Here is a 21,501-nt window from a genome sequence, read left to right on the forward strand (position 1 = left end):
TGTATGAAAAAAAGTTAGATCATGTAAGATTACACAGTTAATGTGCAGTTTAAAAGTCTATATTTATCCACTGCCCTACTGGTTTAGGAACCTTAACTGAAACTAAAACAGGGATATCTACATGTATTTTAAGTGAAACAATTAAATCTCTATGTCACTGTTGATAAAAAAAAAAATGCCATTAAATTACACTTTTACTAATTTCAAAATGAGAGACATTCATAATCAATATTGTAAATGATTTGAAGCTTAAACTTTACCTCATATTTCATATGGGAACTCACCTTCATGGAAATTATACCTATGATGGATGGAAAGATCCCATCCACCAATATCTGAGATGCTCATGTCATGTCCTGAAACTTGTGTTGTCTGTGAATCCCATATTATTTGGTCACAATTGCTGTATGCAAACCCAACCTTCACCACAGCCCATGTTACACCATACACACGCTGCCTGCATAGGATAGGTAGTTTGTATTTTTTATCAGAGGTGTAATCATGAATAAATGCAAACCATAACAATAATAAAATACATATATATTCTTAAATTTCAAGCAATGTTATAACCCTGAAACATAACCATGAAATCTGCTGCACATACAATATTCCCCCATAATCTCAAGTATTGAAAACTTAAATTCAATGATATTTGTGTTAACAGTCAAAAATGAAAAATCTGTTTTCAACTTATCAGTTATACTTTCTCATAATCCTAAGATAAAGAGCTCCATTACCTTAAATTTGTAAAATTTATCTTCCATCTTTAATAATCTTACCTTTATACATCAAAAAATAATAATCTTACCTATATACATTAAGTCGGTTCCATGCATAGGTGAACTTAATATCTGGGTCAGCTTCAAAAGTTTTTTCAAAGAGAATCCCCTCAATTGTAATCCTAAGATATATTCTCCTCAGAGTTTCAGGGATCACAGATGGTGTCAGTTGTAACTGGATGGTGGATTCATATCCAAGAGCCCTAGTGGAAAAAATGAAATACTCTATAGACACAGGAACATCACATTTCACTTCTAAATATGAAACATAGCACAGTTCAGTCTGAAAAAGAAGAATATTACTCCTCAAGAAAAAGTGAAACTTGTAGCTGATTCATTGTCAGACAAAATATTATGTTACAACAAAAATAGATACTGATTATAAATAAGATAGCTTTCAGAGGAACTAATAAGGTGTTTCATTGCTAAACTAGTTAACAGAAGACCATACAAATTTGACCACAGTCACAGTTAAAATCCAAAGAAATGAGAGTGCAATCTGGAAGAAACCTATGGCCCAAGAAGAGAGAAGTAACGAACAAAAGGTAAAGTTTCAGTACTTTCTGCACAGCGCTGTTCAAATGGTTAAGAAAGGTAATTGATTTACCTCATTTTGAAAGAAAAAAGTGAAACATTTATCTGTCTTTGTAAATAATGTGTTCAAAGGGAAACTCTGTTCTGCATTACAGTATTTCATATTGATTTTTTTTGTCTTCTTTAATGGTGAATCAGTTTCATTATTTTGCGTATCAGTATTTCAGGGAATAAATGCAATAATCTTTCATTATCATTTAGATATCCAGCAGGAACTTATGACTTGAGTTGATACTGAAATGGTCCCTGGAATCCTCTTGTGTTACTCTGCTTCTTAGTATGGAGGATGAGTTCATGTTTTCTTTGTATTTCCTGTGTGGCAAGGTGGCAATGGGAATGGATGAAGGCAGCAGGTATGAATATGTACATATGTATTTATGTATATGTCTATGTATGTATATGTATGCATACGTTGAAATGCATATGTATGTATATGTACATGTATGGGTGTTTATGTATAAGCATATGAGTAGTTGGGCCATTCTTTGTCTGTTTCCTTGTTGCCACGTGCAACTTCTGCGCATGCCATCACTACTTCCCTAATTACATCCCATTCCTCATCCACTCCCATCATGTCATTTGCTCTCACCTTTTAACATTCTACACTCAATCTCTCCAGGTACTTCTACTTCCATGGTTCCATCCGCTGCCAGATCCACTCCCAGATATCTAAAACACTTTACTTCCTCCATTTTTTTCTCTGTTCAAACTCACCTTCCAATTGACTTGTCCCTCAACCCTACTGTACCTAATATCCTTGCTCTTATTCACATTTACTCTCTGCTTTCTTCTTTCACACACTTTACCAAACTCAGTCACCAGCTTCTGCTGTTTCAGACCTGAATGAGCCACCAGTGCTGTATCATCAGCGAACAACAACTGACTCACTCCCTAAGCCCTCTCATCCACAACAGACTGCATACTTGCCCTCTTTCCAAAACTCTTGCATTTAACTCCCTAACAACCCCATCTATAAACAAATCAAACAACCATGGAGACATCACGCACCCCTGCTGCAAACCGACATTAACTGAGAACCAACCACTTTCCTCTCTTCCTACTCGTACACATGCCTTACATCCTCGATAAACACTTTTCATTGCTTCTAGCAACTTGCCTCCCACACCATATACTCTTAACACCTTCCACAGAGCATCTCTATCAACTCTATCATATGCCTTCTCCAAATCCATAAATGTTACATACAAATCCATCTGTTTTTCTAAGTATTTCTCACATACATTCCTCAAAGCAAACACTTGATCCACACATCCTTTCCACTTCTGAAACCACACTGCTCTTCCTCAATCTGATGCTCTGTACATGTACATGCCTTCATCCTCTCTATCAATACCCTCCCATATAATTTCCCAGGAATACTCAACAAACTTATACCTCTGTAATTTAAACACTCACCTTTATCCCCTTTGCCTTTATATAATGGCATTATGCATGCATTCCGCCAATCCTCAGGCATTTCACTGTGAACAATACATACACTGAATATTCTCACCAACCGGTCAGAAACACAGTCAACCCTTTTTTTAATAAATTCCACTGCAATACCATCCAGACCTGCTGCTTGGCTGCCTTTCATCTTCCGCAAAGCTTTCAGTACCTCTTCTCTGTTTATCAAACCGTTCTCCCTGACCCTCTCACTTCACACACCACCTGGACAGAAACACCCTATATCTGCCACTCTATCATCTAACACATTCAACAAACCTTCAAAATACTCACTCCATCTCCTTCTCACTTCACCACTACTTGTTATAACCTCCCCATTAGCCTCCTTCACTGATGTTCTTATTTGTTCTCATGTCTTACACACTTTATTTACCTCCTTCCAAATCATCTAATTATTTCCCCTAAAATTTAATGATACTCTCTCACCCTATATCTCATTTGCCTCTTTTTCACCTCTTGCACCTTTCTCTTGACCTCCTGCCTCTTTCTTTTATACATCTCCCAGTCATTTGCACTATTTCCCTGCAAAAAACATCCAAATGCCTCTCTCTTCTCTTTCACTAAATCATACTTCTTCATCCCACCACTCACTACCCTTTCTAATCTGCCTACCTCCCACCCTTCTCATGCCACAAGCTTCTTTTGTGCAAGCTATCACTGCATCCCTAAATACATCCCATTCTCCCCCCCCCCCCTTCTCCCCTTACATCATTTGCTCTCATTTTTTTCCATTCTGCACTCAATCTCTCCTGGTACATCCTCACACAAGTCCCATTTCCAAGTTCACTTACTCTCACCACTCTCTTCACCCCAACATTCTCTCTTCCTTTCTGAAAACCTCCACAAATCTTCACCTTCGCCTCTACAAGATAATGATCAGACATCCCTCCAGTTGCCCTCTCAGCACGTTAACATCCAAAAGTCTCTCTTTCACATGCCTATCAATTAACACATAATCCAATGAAAGGGTAAGAGAATGTGTGGTCGTAAAACGAGTGTGGTTGAGAAAGCAGAAGAGGGTGTATCAAAATGGTTCGGTCACATGGAGACAATGAGTGAAGAAAGATTGACAAAGAGGATATATGTGGCAGAGGTGGAGGAAACGAGGAGAAGTGGAAGACCAAATTGGAGGTTGAAGGATGGAGTGATAAAGATTTTGAGCGATTGGAGCCTGAACATACAGGAGGGTGAAAGATGTGCAAGGAATAGAGTTGAGTTGGAACGATGTGTATACCAGCGTCGACGTGCTGTCAATGGATTGAAACAAGGCATGTGAAGCATCTGGGGTAAACCATGGAAAGTTTTGTGGGCCTGGATGTGGAAAGGGAGCTGTGGTTTTGGTGCATTACACATGACAGCTAGAGACTGAGTGTGAATGAATGTGGCCCTTGTTGTCTTTTCCCAGCGCTACCTCACACGTGCAAGGGGGGAGGGGGGTGCCATTTCACGTGTGGTGGGGTGGCGAAAGGAATGGATGAAGGCAGCAAGTATGAATATGTACATTTGTATATCTGTATATGTCTGTATACATTGAAATGTATAGATATGTATATGTGTGTGTGTGGGCGTTTATGTATATACGTGTATGTAGATGGGTTAGGCCATTCTTTCATCTGTCTCATTGGGCTACTTCGCTAACGCGGGAGACAGCGACAAAGTATAATAATATAAATAAAATAATATATCCATAAACAAATCAAACAACCATGGGGTGATTAGGGAGGTGAATGCAAGTGTTTTAGAGAGAGGGGCAAGTATGCAGTCTCTTGTGGATTAGAGGGCCTGTGAAGTGAGTCAGCTGCTGTTTGCTGATGATATAGTGCTGGTGGCTGATTCGGGTGAGAAACTGCAGAGGTTGGTGACTGAGTTTGGTAAAGTGTGTGAAAAGAGAAAGTTGAGAGTAAATGTGAGTAAGAGCTAGGTTATTAGGTTCAGTAGGGTTGAGAGACAAGTTAATTGGGAGGTAAGTCTGAATGGAGAAAAGTTGGAGGAAGTTTAGTGTTTTAGATATCTGGGAGTGGACTTGGCAGTGGATGGAACCATGGAAGCAGAAGTGAGTCACAGGGTGGGGGAGGGGGGCAAAGGTTCTGGGAGCATTGAAGAATGTGTGGAAGGCAAGAACATTATCTCAGAGAACAAAAATGGGTATGTTTGAAGGAATAGTGGTTCCAACAATGTTATATTGTTGCCAGGGTTGTATGGAGGAGGGTGGATGTGTTGGATATGAAATGTTTGAGAAAAATGTGTGGTATGAGGTGGTTTGATTAAGTAATGAAAGTATAAGAGAGATGTTTGGTAATAAAAAAAGAATATGGTTGAGAAATCAGAAGAGGGTGTGTTGAAATGGTTTGGACACATGGAGAGAATGAGTGAGGAAAGATTGAAAAGAGGATATGTGTGTCAAGAGGTGGAGGGAAGAAGGAGAAGTGGGAGACCAAACTGGAGGTGGAAGGTTGGAGTGAGAGAGATTTTGAGCAATTGGGGCCTGGCCATAGAGGAGAGTGAAAGGCGTGCAAGGAATATAGGGTGAATTGGAGTGATGTGGTATACCAGGCTCCACGTGCTGTCAGTGGATCGAATCAGGACATGTGAAGCATCTGGGGTAAACCATGGAAAGGTCTGTGGGTCCTGGATATGGAAAGGGAGCTGTGGTGCATTACACATGATAGCTAGAGATTGAGTGTGAGCAAATGTGGGCTTTTTTTTGTTTGTTCCTGGCACTACCTTGCTGTTAGGGGTGGGGTGGGGTGGGGGTGTAGGGGTGAGGAGGGTTAATTTCCTGTGTTGCAGGGTAGCGACAGGAATGGGTAAAGGCAGCAAGTATGTGTATATACGTATGTGTCTGTGTATGTATGTGTTGATAAGTATATGTATGTACATGTATGGCCCAACCCACCCACATACACATGCATATACATACACGTCCACACACGCACATATACATACCTATACATCTCAACGTATACATATATATACACACACACAGACATATATACATATGTACATAATTCATACTGTCTGCCTTTATTAATTCCTGTCGCCACCCCACCACACATGAAATGACAACCCCCTCCCCCTGCATGTGCACAAGGTAGCACTAGGAAAAGACAACAAAGACCACATTCGTTCACACTCAGTCTCTAGCTGTCATGTATAATGCACCGAAACCACAGCTCCCTTTCCACATCCAGGCCCCACAGAACTATCCATGGTTTACCCCAGACGCTTCACATGCCCTGGTTCAATCCATTGACAGCCGTCGACCCCAGTATACCACACTGTTCCAATTCACTCTATTCCTCGCATACCTTTCACCCTCCTGCATGTTCAGGCCCCGATCACTCAAAATCTTTTTCACTCCATCTTTCCACCTCCAATTTGGTCTCCCACTTCTCGTTCCCTCCACCTCTGACACATATATCCTCTTGGTCAATCTTTCCTCACTCATTCTCTCAATGTGCCCAAACCATTTCAAAACACTCTCTTCTGCTCTCTCAACCACGCTCTTTTTATTTCTACACATCTCTCTTACCCTTACATTACTTACTCGATCAAACCACCTCACACCACATACTGTCCTCAAACATCTCAGTTCCAGCACATCCACTCTCCTGTGCACAACTCTATCCATAGCCCATGCCTCGCAACCTTACAACATTGTTGGAACCACTATTCCTTCAAACATACCCATTTTTGCTTTCCGAGATAATGTTCTCGACTCCCACACATTCTTCAAGGCTCCCAGAATTTTTGCCCCCTCCCCCACCCTATGATTCACTTCCGCTTTCATGGTTCCATCCGCTGCCAAATCCACTCCTAGATATCTAAAATACTTCACTTCCTCCAGTTTTTCTCCATTCAAACTTACTTCCCAATTGACTTGACCCTCAACACTACTGTACCTAATAACCTTGCTCTTATTTACATTTACTCTCAACTTTCTTCTTTCACACACTTTACCAAACTCAGTCACCAGCTTCTGCAGTTTCTCACATGAATCAGCCACCAGCAATGGGGGATAAAGGCATAAGTCTGGTGAGTATTTCTGGGAAATCATATTGGAGGGTATTGATTGAGAGGGTGAAGGCATGTACAGAGCATCAGATTGGGGAAGAGCAGTGTGGTTTCAGAAGTGGTAGAGGATGTGTAGATCAGGTGTCTGCTTTGACGAATGTATGTGAGAAATACTTAAAAAACAGATGGATCTGTATGTAGCATTTATGGATCAGGAGAAAGCATATGAGAGGGTGGACAGAGATGCTTTGTGGAAGGTTTTAAGAGTATATGAAAAGGGAATTAAGTCGCTAGAAGCAGTGAAAAGGTTTTACCAAGGATGCAAAGCATGTGTACGAGTAGGAAGAGAGGAAGTGATTGTTTCCGAGTGAAAGTCAGTTTGCGGCAGGGATACATATGTCTCTATAGTGGTTTAATTTGTTTATGGATGGGGTGGTCAGGGAAGTGTATGCAAGAGTTTTGGAGAGAGGGGCAAGTATGCAGTCTGTTGTGGATGAGAGAGCTTGGGAAGTGAGTCAGTTGTTCGCTGATGTTATAGCGCTGGTGGCTGATTCGGGTGAGAAATTGCAGAAGTTGGTGACTGAGTTTGGTAAAGTGTGTTAAAAAGTAATGTTGAGAGTAAATCTGAATAAGAGCAAGGTTATTAGGTTCAGTAGGGTTGAGGGTCAATAAAGTGGGAGGTAAGTTTGAATGGAGAAGAAATGGAGGAAATGAAGAGTTTTAGATATCTGAGAGTGGACTTAGCAGTGGATGGAACCATGGAAATATAAATAAATAAATAAATAAATATATATACATATATTCATTTATGGATCTGGAGAAAGCATATGATAGGGTTGATAGAGATCTTTTGTGGAAGGTGTTATGTATATATGATGTGGGTGGAAAGCTATTTAAAGCAATGGAGAGTTTCTATCATTAGAGTAAGCCAGGTGAGATACTCCAAAGGCAGGTGGGTCTGCAGCAGGTATGTATAATGTTAACATGGCTAGTCAATCTGTTTATGGATAGGATGTGGATGAGGGGGTGAAGGTTCTGGGAGCAGTGAGGAATATATGGTAAGGGGGGTTACTATCTGGGAGGGCAAAAATGGGTGTGTTTGAATGTATAGTTATCCCAACAATGTTGTATGGATGTGAGGCATGGTCCACAGATATGAATGTGCTGAAGAGGATGGATGTGTTGGAAATGAAATATCTGAGGACAAAAGTGTCTAAGGAGCACTGATCAAACAAGAAATGATTGGGTAAAAGAGAGTGGGGTACTTGAAAGAATATGGTTGAGAGAGATGAAAAGGGCATGCTGATATAGTTTAGGCATATGGAAAGAATGAGTGAAGAGAGGCTGACAAAGGATGATATATGTTTCAGAAATGGAGAAATGGAGGAGACAAGGAGAATAATAAGAAGAAATTGGATATGGAAGGATAAAGTGAATATGAGTATGAGTGCTCAGGGACTGAATATGCAGGAGGGTGAAAGGAGTGTACAGGACAGTGGGAACTGGAGTGGTGTGGAAAACAGGTGGCGAAGCACTGTCACTGGACTGAAATAGGGCATATGAAAAATCTGGTGGAAGCCACAGAAATATCTGTGGGGCCTGGTTGTGGATAGGGGGCTGTGGTTTCAGTGCATTACACATGACATCTAGTGAATGGATAAGGCTTTTTCTTCAGCTATTCTTGGCACTACCTTACTAATGCAGAAAACAGTGAATAAGTACAAAAGAAAACAAGAAAAAGTCATAATTGTCTGCTGCTACCCACCTTTGCAAGCATCATGAACAGATGAGCAATGGTCTCACTTTCTTATATCCACTCTGTATCTTTTTTTCATACTTGATTACTGTTTCCTGCTTTAGTAAGATAGCACGAGGAACAAATGAAGAAAGGCTGCATTTGCTTACATCCATTCTCAAGCTGTTATGTATAATGCAACAAAACAACAGCTTCCTATCCACAACCAGGCCCCCTAAATCAGAGGAAGTCATACGCAGTCATGCTCCATAGACTGTTCCGTACTTTTCCCTGACTGCTTTATATTCCCTAGTTCAGGCCCTTGACAACACACTGCTGCTTGTATATCACAGTGGTCCAATTCATTCTATTCAATTCAAACCTCTCACACTCCTGAATGTTCAGGTCATGATACTTAAAAGCCTCTTCCACTCCACCTTTCCCTCTCCTTCTCAGTCTATCCCTATTGAAATAAGCTGTTTGAGAGGAGTATGTGATATGACTCGATGGAATGAACACAAAGAAATGAGGGTGTTTATGAGAGATACAGCATGGCAGGGGCATCAATGCAAAAGGAATGAATTGTGGAGTGGCAGAGTGAAACGTAAAACTTTAAAGTGATTTGAGCATGTGGAAATAATGCAAAAAGAGTGTATGATAGTATGATTAAAGGGGTTGGTGCCAGAGGAAGGCCAACTGTCACATGGGGAAACAGAGTGGAGGAGTACAGGAGGGAGAGAAAGAGGGGAAAAATGTATGGAATGGTATATGCAAGGAAGGCATCTAAGGACAGGGATAAGTGGAAACCCTTTTGCTGTGGTCTTCCCCTTGATGGGAGTTCCTGAAGGGAATGTGTGTCAGAAATATAGATAGAAAGACTGATTGGTAGAAGGGAACCTCATGGAATTCAACGAAAGTAATTTTGAGCCAGTAAGCTGTGGAACAAGTGAGAATACATTGGTAAAATCATATAAAGACTCAAGAGACAAAGTGATAGGAAGTGAAACAAATGTAGAAGATTTGGATGTTATCATAATTGGGAGACTAGAATCCAGACAACAAATATTCAGGATATAGCACAATTAAGCCAATAATGTGTGATGTTACTTTGATAACTTTTGCTGTAAGAGACAGAAAGCTGTTGATAAAAGTATGTAATACATGCATAAAAGCAAAACTGAATTCTATTGTGCCATATGGTCACCAAAATAACAAATACAAATAAATGAATAAGTAAGGATTTTTAAGCATTTTCCAAGCAAAAGTGATAGGATGGAACAAAAAAATTATCATGAAAGGCTGAAAGAACTAGATATATATAGTCCAGAAGAAAAAGAAATTTAACTAAATGCAACAAACTTCTAGTCCTCCTTAATACAAAGTCCTCAAGAGTTGAAGATAGAAACTGCAGTTTCTCTTTCTAGTTATGTCTTTTTATATCTAACCTGGAAGAATGATACACTAAATGAAGTCCAGTTCCTGGAATGCTGAGACTCTCCTGCACCACTTGAGACTCTGTCAAGATTGCTGAACGCTCAGGACAACCCCCCTGAAAACCATGTTTCCAAGTGGCAAGGACAACAGGTTTGAGATCATCATAGTTGTGGTCTGGACAAGGTGTTGGTGGTGGTGGTGGTACAACTTCTGCCATTGTCATGACAATAGTGTTTGTTACAACAATCTGTAAAGAAAATAATCAAATAGAGCAGAAGTTACTGGAAAAACATCCATATCTAATGTGTACTATGCAACAATTAATCATACTTAAGTTTCAAAAATTAAACTGTGTTTGTGTTCTATAAAAAGGGTTGTATCCTACATAAAATGATGGGTCCTACTGTAACCACACTGACACTGTATATCTACCAAAGTATCAAAGATAAAACACTGAAAATCCAGTTTCCTCAGAATCAAACAATATTCATATTTTAAAATTTCATGGATTTCAAAGACACATGGGCCAACAGATTAAGGTCTAAGCATATTATAGCTTTAACAGAGTGCTTTGTATATGCAAAGGAGGTGAAGTATGCTTGTTATTCCTTTGTAGCTAGAGTAAATTTACTAAATATTCAGTAATTTTTAAAAGATGTTATTGAATCTTCGAGCTCATGCTCAAAGTTGGCAGTAATCCTGTATACAGTGGACAATGACTGTGGAGATTATCAACTTCATAAACACAGATTTTTGATACTGTGCTCATAGTAGTGTTGTAGTAACATAAGTGATATTTCATGTTACAGTATAAGAATATTACATAACTAAAATATGTACATTCAAATATTCAAAACAGCACCTGTACCCAGAGAAGAAAAGAGATTTCTCAATTACCATTTGAAAGGTGAATAATCAATGAATTTTAATGAGCCCTAACGAAAAAGTGTCAAGTAATTCTGGATGAAGTTTCACATCAAAATTTTCTGCAACAAGCTTCTAGCAAATATAAAGTGTTATGTATTTCCTTATCAGTAAGAATAACAAAAATGATAAGGCAATAACTCCCAGCACAATTAAGCATAACATACCTCATTCCAGGGTACCCAGACAGTCTCAGTGACAGGCAGGAATGGTGACTTGCCAAAGAGCAACCTGACAGCACCACCTCCATTAACCATGAGATCAAACCATCCCCCAGGGCGTGTGAGTGTAAAGCCTGTATCTTCTGGTCGGTAGTGGGAGACCCGCACACCTCGCAGACCAGTTCCTCGCCCACTGATGACACGTCCTCGCACCACAGACGCACGGCTGAGAATTCAATGCCCACTGTTTATTCATATTTTCCATATACAGTATAGATTCACTTTTTGTCTCATTCATATAAATTTTGCAAAGACTTATACTTACACATAGATCTGGATGTAAATACCTTAAGAAAAGTCAATCACACAGAAAGCAAGTATGTCATCAAATATAACAAATTCATCCAAGCATTAGGTCATACAATTCTTCATTATTCCACCCATATATAAGAGAACCATATACAAATATGTATTTCAACATAACCCATAAGAAAACTTTGTTTAATACCCCTGAAGCATTATTCAAGTTTAGACTTTTAGAAAAATATGACTATTTCACAAAAATACATTAACATTCTGTACTGTATTAGCATTTTAGAAAATGGAAGAGATCCACTATAAAACTGCAAGTGTAAAGTAGTGAAAAAAAATTCACACAGAAATTGATAATATCAAGCTAATCAGAAAGCAAAACAAGACAAAACTCCTACATGCATATGCAACTAAGAAAATGGTTTTCATGAAAATCTAGGAAACGCTGAAAGGCACACACTGTTCCACTAGTTTTATGATAATAAAGCAGCATGGTTTGTTAGGCTCCACCTGGACAACTAGAAGGATCATCCAGATAATCAAATGGTACATCAAGAGTCAAATTTTTAAACTGTCATATTGAGAAAATAAACATCTAGGAGGACTGTTACTGTAGCAAGAATTTTTCTGTACTCACAGGCAATACCTGTGTGATGTAATTCACCTACACACACAATGCTGCCTCTCTTGTAAAAGTTGCTGGTAAAACAAGGTGTCAGGTAATGAAGAAATTAGTAAACATATAAAATGCATTCCTATCCAAAGCCATACCCTCACAAAATCTAAAAAACAAAAATATGTAAAACATAATCAAGTACTGTAACATTTTTACATAACAGGCAGTGCACTTCATAAATAGCAGTCTACCTCATGCACTGGAACACTCACCTCTCATTTATGAAAATCCTGTGCATGCTGAAGGAAAACAGACCATCTGTATTAGTCAAGACAGAGGCAGTCAGTGAGGCAGCATACTGGAGTATAGGCCTCAGTCAGCAGTCTATCCAATTACTTTACAAAGTTAAATTTAGCCATGTATCACGACATTACAGTACACGCACAAGGAAATATCTTTTTATCTTTTTCATTGTAGAGCAAGTAGACTGCCACAGACAATAATAAACAAAAAAATATAAAAGTATGGATTCTTCATATTCATGAAGTATTTTTCTTTGATTATTGTTAGAAGGGCAAACATCGTTATCCTTTCTTTAATCAAAGTGAGGTGTATTGAAAACCACAGAACAATGCAAAGAATATAAACAGATATGTCTGAGGAAAATTCGAAGTCTGGTTGTAAGGATCTAAAGCGGCTTTCTTAAGATTATAAAGAATAAAAATTCATATTTGTATGGAGAACAGATGTTAATGCCACATGGAGAGGCTAATAAAGATAAGGGTAACCATGGGAAGACTGTATGTATACATAGTATTCCATGCCAGGGATTTAATAAAGAGAGGTATAAGCAAGGACACACAGCCTGATATATATGTATATAAAAAAAAAAAATCTATATACAATGATGACAGATGTTACAACTTTCTGTGTGTGTGTGTGTGTGTGTGTGTGTGTGTGTGTGTGTGTGTGTGTGTGATAACTATTTGTATGTTACTGGTACAAAGTTTTACACTGGTATTGCCCCATCTCTTAACTTTTTTTGAAGGGTACCATAGCTTGACTGTTACATGTGTATATGTACACATCCTAGCCCAAGCTAGGTAGCAATTTAAAGACTGTATCTAAGGGGCGGATGAACACCTAGGTTAATTGTAGGCCAATTGCCATGCCTGGGATTCAATCAAATGGGGACCTGATCCCAGGTAGGCCCATGTTGACCCATGGTCATTAAAGCATGTGTGTTTTCTTGTTACTATCTGTGTGTTAAAGAGAAAGAGTTAGCTTTACATTTGCATTGCCCAGTCTCAACCATTTATATGTGTACCATGTCTTTACTCCTGTGAATGCAAGCACACATACACACACACACCATAGCTTATGCCAGGTATCCAATTTATCTATCAGCCCCTAGGGGAGGATGAACAGCTGGGTGGACTGTGGACTAGCTGCTGTGAACAGGGTTCGAAAGTATGTAGGTTTGATCCTTGGCAGCCAGTGCATGTATGACAATCCGTAACCTTAACAGCCACCCGAAAGAGGATGGCATGTGTTTGTGTGTGTGATTACTATTTGTGATTATTATTTATGTGCTACAGGGAGAGAGTTTTACACTCATAATGCCCCCACTGCGCATGTGTGTGTGTGTGTGTGTGTGTGTGTGTAATTACCAATTTGCACAGTATAGAGAGAGAGTGTTCTGCACTTTCCTAAACTTTTTATGCCATTAAGAAGTCTTCCAAATCTCCACATACTGCTAGCTTTCACATTTCCATAGGTTAGTACACTTAAACCATCCACTACCCTTATACTAAACCAGCAGCTGAGCTTTTTAACACACTTTCTAACTTTTTGCCCATCTTTCTGTCATGGTCACTGCTTACTCTGGTGTGGCATCTCTTGAAGAATTACTCATTGTCAGTATCATCCAGCAGATTCAGAAACATGAAGGGTGTTATCAGGTTCTCCTTTCTCTCTCTCCTCACCTCCATGGTGAACAGCTATGTAGCCCTCAGTCTCTTACGATAGCCAAGTGTAGTTTCTAAGAATTTGTATTCTCTTTGAGTCTGGTCTTAACTCTGCTCTTTTTACATACTCATTTACCACATAATTACACTGAAGTTTTTGAACCTTATATGATATTCTCAACATCCATGTGTGAAGAGATGATCTAATAATTATGGTGTATCAATATCTCTCATTCTAGAAAGTTAACTGACATGCTGGTATACGAACTTCCTCTTTATGCACTCCATGAATTCGTCCCTGTTACTCTCCATGAAAATCTATATTCCCCTGGTCTACTTTATCCTTGAAATACTCTATTATTGTAATATTTTGCCATCTCTGAGAATTTTGTTTCACTGCTTCATGCACTATCCTGACTGATCCATTTCTGTTATCACAGCATATGTATGTGTGAGTGTGTGTGCATGTGTGTGTGTGTGTGTGTGTGTGTGTGTGTGTGTGTGTGTGTGTGTGTGTGATCACTATTAGTGTATCATGGGGAGAAAAATTTACACTTGTGTTGCCCAATCTTCTCATCCTTGTATTTGTGTACCATGTCTTTACTCCTATGTATGTATGTATGCACACACACACACACCCTAGCCTATGCTAAGTATCAATTCTACTGACCAGCCCCAAGGGGAGGATAAACAGCTGGGCGGACTGTGGACAGGTTACTGCAACCAGGATTCAAACTTATGCGAGCTTCATCCTAGGCATTTGTGTGTGTGTGTGTGTGTGTGTGTGTGTTTTAAAGCATTTGAACTTGTGAAGAGCCATTTTTTCTATAGAGAAAACTAGTGAGCAAAGGAAGTAAGAAATCCTCACTCTTGTGGAAACAAAAGGTTAAACTCCAATTAAAACCTGTGGATAACTGACCCTAAGAACAAGATCACTTTGTGCTCACCACTGTCTCTTTTCATAAAAAACTAGGGTCATGAGCTCAAACCTGAATATAATATAAAAATCCAAACCATTTATAGGAAAGGAAGGATAGGATCTTTTTTTTTCAATACATTGGATGCTCCAATCATGGAAAAAAGTCCACATCAAGGCCGGGCTTTTGCTGAAATGTACAGAGAGTAATGAAAGAGAAAAAGAGGAAAGAAAAGTATTTATGAATCTTGGAGGAAGTGCAAACCTGTCTTTTAAAAAGTGTCAGATCATAGCTATTGGGCAAGACATGAAAGGGCAGAGAATCCCAAAGCTTTGAGGTGTAGGGAAGGAAACCTATATCAAAACAGCCCACCCATAAGTTGCTAACTGCCACAGTGTAATCAAGTGCTGCAGCAGCTTACCTAGTAGTCTAGTCTGGGCTGTACGAGGACTGGGTTCTCACTCAGGAGCCATATCTCTTGAACTTTTTTTTATAGTATCAAGCTCATTTTAAATCTCAGTATGCTGTCTGCGTTCACACTATCATTATTCAGTATATTCCATGGTGGGGCACACAAGAGCCAATTCTTGGGAACAAAACCCAAATCAATACCCACAGAAGAGTTTACAATAGACTTTTTCATACCCCTAGGTTAACCCTTAAACTAAAAATGCTAAAGTAATTTGCTCCTCCATGTGCACAATATCTCTTAATGTATATTCATACAAATGAAAACTCTCCCAAATCTATATACTTTATCTTGGTATAGTTGAATGCTGAATGGACAAGGCTGACATAGTGTACAATAACTGTGGCTTTTTTCTTACATGACTTCAAATTATGTACATTATGGCATACCTAAACATAGTGGATACTTTTTCGTTTTTATACAGGTGTGATTTCACACCATAAACGCTAAGCAAATACATACATTTGCAGTATTTGCATATCATTTACAAAGGCAGAGATTTATTTACATGAACAATAAACAAATAATTTTATTACCAAAAGCATAAGCATTCATACCAAGGTAACTGTTTCTTTATTCTAAGCCTAAATCTTCATTGCATCCTTGTATCTTACTTGGTGGTAAGTGAATGTAGGTGCTTACATAACACAATTTCACAATTACGCAGTTCATGTGACTATAATGGAATCCTTGATGGTCACTGTAAAGCTATAACCTAAACAAAACTGGTAGTATTTTCATTTGTTTATCTAACAACTATATCATTTATTCATGTACAAAAATGACAAAGAAATTCTGCTTCTGCCTTCTTAAAACCTATATCTTAAGTCCCGTTATACTTTTTTGATGAGCATGATATACACAAACTTTTTTATTCATCTTGTTCATCAACTGACCAAAGTATCACATGTACCATGCAATTCTGGGTGCATACAAGTGGCTGATGTATATGGACCTCCCGTCTTGATCTAGGGGAGACTCAGGCTTGTGATATTTCTTTCAACTATGGCAAGAGAAAGTCAGTTACCTCCATGGGTGGTGGGTGGAATCAAAGATCACCTGGGAGGCTGAGCTTTCACATGAAGGCAGAAACAGTAAAAACTCATATGAGCCCTAGAGTGGTCAGCTCAGAATTCCTCATATATAGCACAGAGAAAACAATAGGCTAGTAATGCTACAACTGTAAAATATTTTTACTGGTAAATATGGATAAAAGGGCAGCTTGCTGAAAAGTTCTAATAAAAGTCACAACTGGAGAATAATGGGATGTGAAATGAAGATAAAAAGAAGAGGTGACCCTAAAGAGAGAAAGGATTGGGTGTATTTACTTAATCTGGATTTGAGCTCATGATATAAGGTTTGTTTCTGGAAGGAAGACGGTGGCAATAACTTTCTTGTGGAGGGTGATCCTGCTCTTAAGGAAAAATGGTGGAATTACTCACAGGTTATTATTGGGAAGTGGCTATCATTCCTCAAGAGAACATGGTTCTCTCATTTTCCTTTTACAATGGATAATGCCTATCAAAAAGAAACACTACATTCACCTGGATGATGCTAAGTTACAGCTTTGTGTGTGCATGTGTACATGATGCAGGTATGTGATCACATGCATGTAGAGTATGTCAATTCATGTATAAGTGTATGCACATCTTACATATAGAGATACAACATTGTGAAGCACAGTTCATACATTACACAAAAAAGTAACACATATATGTATGGACTACATTACTTTGCAAAACATAAGACAAACAGTTGCATACACAGACAATTCCATACACAATTTGTTACACTGCATGATATAAATGTTTTGGACACGAGAAAATAGAGATGAAATTTATGATGAACAGAGAACAGGGCATGCACAGTGTTAAGTGGAAGCCTTCCCACTGCATCACACCAATGGCTGAACACAAACACCGCACTGCACATGTAACATAGTGATAGAAGAAAGTATATCCCCAGCAGTAACAAGAGACGGACAGATGGTACATGAGGCAATAGATGAAGGATCAGGTTGTCCAAGAAAACAGGCATTTAGTTGTGTTTGTGTGAGAGGATTCATGGTGGTTAAGACTGATAAAAATGTAAGAGTACCAACGGTGGAAAAAGGAGGGGTGATGGGGAAGTTGGCAGGTTGATAAAAGTGATGTATAAGAAAAGTAGGTGACCAGAGGAGAACAAGGTTAAGACTAGAGATCCCAAAATACTTGCTATGAAATCTGAATAGCTGCATGCCTCAAACTTTTACATTTGATATCCTATTCATGGGATCTATAAAAGTAGTAAATATTTAATTCAATTATATGTATCATTTCCAAAAGGTATCTTAAATCTTAAATAATATTTCATCTATTATTTATCTATTTTGCTTTGTCGCTGTCTCCCGCGTTAGCGAGGTAGCGCAAGGAAACAGATGAAAGAATGGCCAAACCCACCCACATACACATGTATATACATACACGTCCATACACGCAAATATACATACCTATACATCTCAACGTATACATATATATATATATACACACAAAGACATATACATATATACACATGTACATAATTCATACTGTCTGCCTTTATTCATTCCCATCGCCACCCCGCCACACATGAAATAACAACCCCCTCCCCCCTCATGTGGGCGAGGTAGCGCTAGGAGAAGACAACAAGGGCCACATTCGTTCACACTCAGTCTCTAGCTTTCATGTAATAATGCACTGAAACCACAGCTCCCTTTAAACATCCATGCCCCACAGAATTTCCATGGTTTACCCCAGATGCTCCACATGCCCTGGTTAAATCCAATGACAGCATGTCGACCCCTGTATACCACATCGTTCCAATTCACTCCATTCCTTGCACGCCTTTCACCCTCCTGCATGTTCAGGCCCCAATCACTCAAAATCTTTTTCACTCCATCTTTCCACCTCCAATTTGGTCTCCCACTTCTCCTCATTCCCTCCACCACTGACACATATATCCTCTTGGTCAATCTTTCCTAATTCATTCTCTCCATGTGACCAAACCATTTCAAAACACCCTCTTCTGCTCTCTCAACCACACTCTTTTTATTACCACATATCTCTCTTACCCTATTATCACTTACTCAATCAAACCACCTCACACCAAATATTGTCCTCAAACATCTCATTTCCAGCACCTCCACCCTCCTGCGCACAACTCTATCCATAGCCCACGCCTCGCAGCTATATAACATTGTTTGAACCACTATTCCTTCAAACATATCCATTTTTGCTTCCCGAAATAATGTTCTCGACCTCCACACATTCTTCAACACTCCCAGAACTTTCGCCCCCTCCCCCACCCTATGATTCACTTCCGCTTTTATGGTTCCATCCGCTGCCAAATCCACTCCCAGATATCTAAAACACTTCACTTCCTCCAGTTTTTCTCCATTTAAACTTACCTCCGAATTGACTTTGTCTCTCAACCCCACTGTACCTAATTACCTTGCTCTTGTTCACATTTACTCTCAGCTTTCTTCTTTCACTCACTTTACCAAACTCAGTTACCAGCTTCTGCAGTTTCTCACACGAATCAGCCACCAGTGCTGTATCATCAGCAAACAACAACTGACTTACTTCCCAAGCTCTCTCATCCATAACAGACTGCAAACTTACCCCTCTTTCTAAAACTCTTGGATTCACCTCCCTAACAACTCCATCCATAAACAAATTAAACAACCATAGAGACATCATACACCCCTGCAGCAAAGCTACATTCACTGAGAACCAATCACTTTCCTCTCTTTCTACACATACCCATGCCTTACATCCTCGATAAAAACTTTTCACTGCTTCTAACAACTTGCCTCCCACACCATATATTCTTAATACCTTCCACAGAGCATCTCTATCAACTCTATCATATGCCTTCTCCAGATCCATAAATGCTACATACAAATCCATTTGCTTTTCTAAGTATTTCTCACATACATTCTTCAAAGCTAACACCTAATCCACTCATCCTCTACCACTTCTGAAACCACACTGCTCTTCCCCAGTCTGATGCTCTGTACATTCCTTCACTCTCTCAATCAATACCCTCCCACATAATTTCCCAGGAATACTCGACAAACTTATACCTCTGTAATTTGAACACTCACTTTTATCCCCTTTGCCTTTGTACAATGGCACTATGCAAGCATTCCACCAATCCTCAGGCACCTCACCATGAGTCATACATACATTAAATAACCTTACCAACCAGTTAACAATACAGTCACCCCCTTTTTTAATAAATTCCACTGCAATACCATCCAACCCCGCTGCCTTGCCAGCTTTCATCTTCCGCAAAGCTTTTACTACCTCTTCTCTGCTTACCAAATCATTCTCCCTAACCCTCTCACTTTGCACACCACCTCGACCAAAACACTCTATATCTGGCACTCTATCATCAAACACATTCAACAAACCTTCAAAATACTCTTGTTATCACCTCCCCATTTGCCCCCTTCACTGAGGTTCCCATTTGTTCCCTTGTCTTATGTACTTTATTTACCTCCTTCCAAAACATCTTTTCATTCTCCCTAAAATCTAATGATACTCTCTTACCCCAACTCTCATTTGCCCTCTTTTTCACCTCTTGCACCTTTCTCTTGACCTCCTGCCTCTTTTTTTTTTATACATCTCCCAGTCATTTGCATTATTTCCCTGCAAAAGTCGTCCAAATGCCTCTCTCTTCTCTTTCACTAATAATCTTACTTTTTCATCTCACCACTCTACCCTTTCTAATCTGCCCACCTCCCACGCTTCTCATGCCACAAGCATCTTTTGTGCAAGCCATCACTGCTTCCCTAAATACATCCCATTCCTCCCCCACTCCCCTTACGTCCTTTGTTCTCATCTTTTTCCATTCTGTACTCAATCTCTCCTGGTACTTCCTCTCACAAGTCTCCTTCCCAAGCTCACTTACTCTCACCACTCTCTTCATCCCAACATTTCTTTTCTGAAAACCTCTACAAATCTTCACCTTCACCTCCAAAAGATAATGATCAGACATCCTTCGAGTTGCACCTCTCAGCACATTAACATCCAAAAGTCTCTCTTTCGCACGCCTATCAATTAACACACAATCCAATAATGCTCTCTGGCCATCTCTCCTACTTACATATGTATACTTATGTATATCTCTCTTTTTAAACCAGGTATTCCCAATGACCACTCCTTTTTCAGCACATAAATCTACAAGCTCTTCACCATTTCCATTTACAACACTGAACACCCCATGTACACCAATTATTCCCTCAACTGCCACATTACTCACCTTTGCATTCAAATCACCCATCACTACAACCAGGTCTCAAGCATCAGAACTACTAACACACTCACTCAGCTGCTCCCAAAACACTTGCCTCTCATGATCTTTCTTCTCATGCCCAGGTGCATATACACCAATAATCACCCATCTCTCTCCATCCACTTTCAGTTTTACCCATATCAATCTATACACTCTATCACATACTCCCATCACTCCTTTTTCAGGAGTAGTGCTACACCTTCCCTTGCTCTTGTCTTTTCACTTACCCCTGACTTTACTCACAAGACATTCCCAAACCACTCTTCCCCTTCAGCCTTGAGCTTCATTTCACTCAGAGCCAAATCATCGAGGTTCCTTTCCTCAAACATACTACCTATCTCTCCTTTTTACTCATCTTGGTTACATCCACACACATTTAGACACCCCAATCTGAGCCTTCGAGGAGGATGAGCACACCCCGCACGATTCCTTCCTCTGTTTCCCCTTTTAGAAAGTTAAAATATAAGGAGGGGAGGGTTTCCAGGCCCCATCTCCTGTCTCCTTTAGTCGCCTTCTACGACACGTGAGGAATGCGTGGGAAGTATTCTTTCTCCCCTATCGCCAGGGATCTTAAATAAATGTACACAAATACTTTTAGGGCTGTAGTATGTATGAGATCTCCTTTGCAATACTTCCCTATGGAAACCTTAAAATTCATAATCATGAAAGGGGTACAGGTATAATGGTACTGAAAAATTCAAAAACAAATTATGGGATCCAACTTGAACGATTTTCAACTGAACAAAGTGTCCATAGCAACCATGTTTCCTTGTAAGAAACAGACTATAAACTGAGC

At 39.4% G+C, this 21,501-nt stretch overlaps 1 protein-coding gene across 5 annotated transcripts in view; it reads right to left on the reverse strand.

Moving 5' to 3' along the window:
- The window catches only part of LOC139755656 (teneurin-m-like), a 606,211-nt gene that overhangs the window by 25,984 nt on the left and 558,726 nt on the right, over positions 1-21,501 (reverse strand). For 4 of the 5 annotated variants that reach the window (XM_071674281.1, XM_071674282.1, XM_071674278.1 and 1 more), the window contains 5 exons: positions 12,309-12,335; positions 11,115-11,334; positions 10,035-10,270; positions 809-982; positions 285-457 (listed from right to left, as the gene is read on the reverse strand). In XM_071674281.1, the coding sequence (XP_071530382.1) occupies positions 285-457; positions 809-982; positions 10,035-10,270; positions 11,115-11,334; positions 12,309-12,335 (830 nt within the window). The remainder of the gene's footprint in view (positions 1-284; positions 458-808; positions 983-10,034; positions 10,271-11,114; positions 11,335-12,308; positions 12,336-21,501) is intronic. The other variant, XM_071674279.1, reaches the window with a different exon arrangement.

Source organism: Panulirus ornatus, chromosome 19, assembly GCF_036320965.1.
Source record: "Panulirus ornatus isolate Po-2019 chromosome 19, ASM3632096v1, whole genome shotgun sequence".
NCBI classification, from domain to species: domain Eukaryota; kingdom Metazoa; phylum Arthropoda; class Malacostraca; order Decapoda; family Palinuridae; genus Panulirus; species Panulirus ornatus.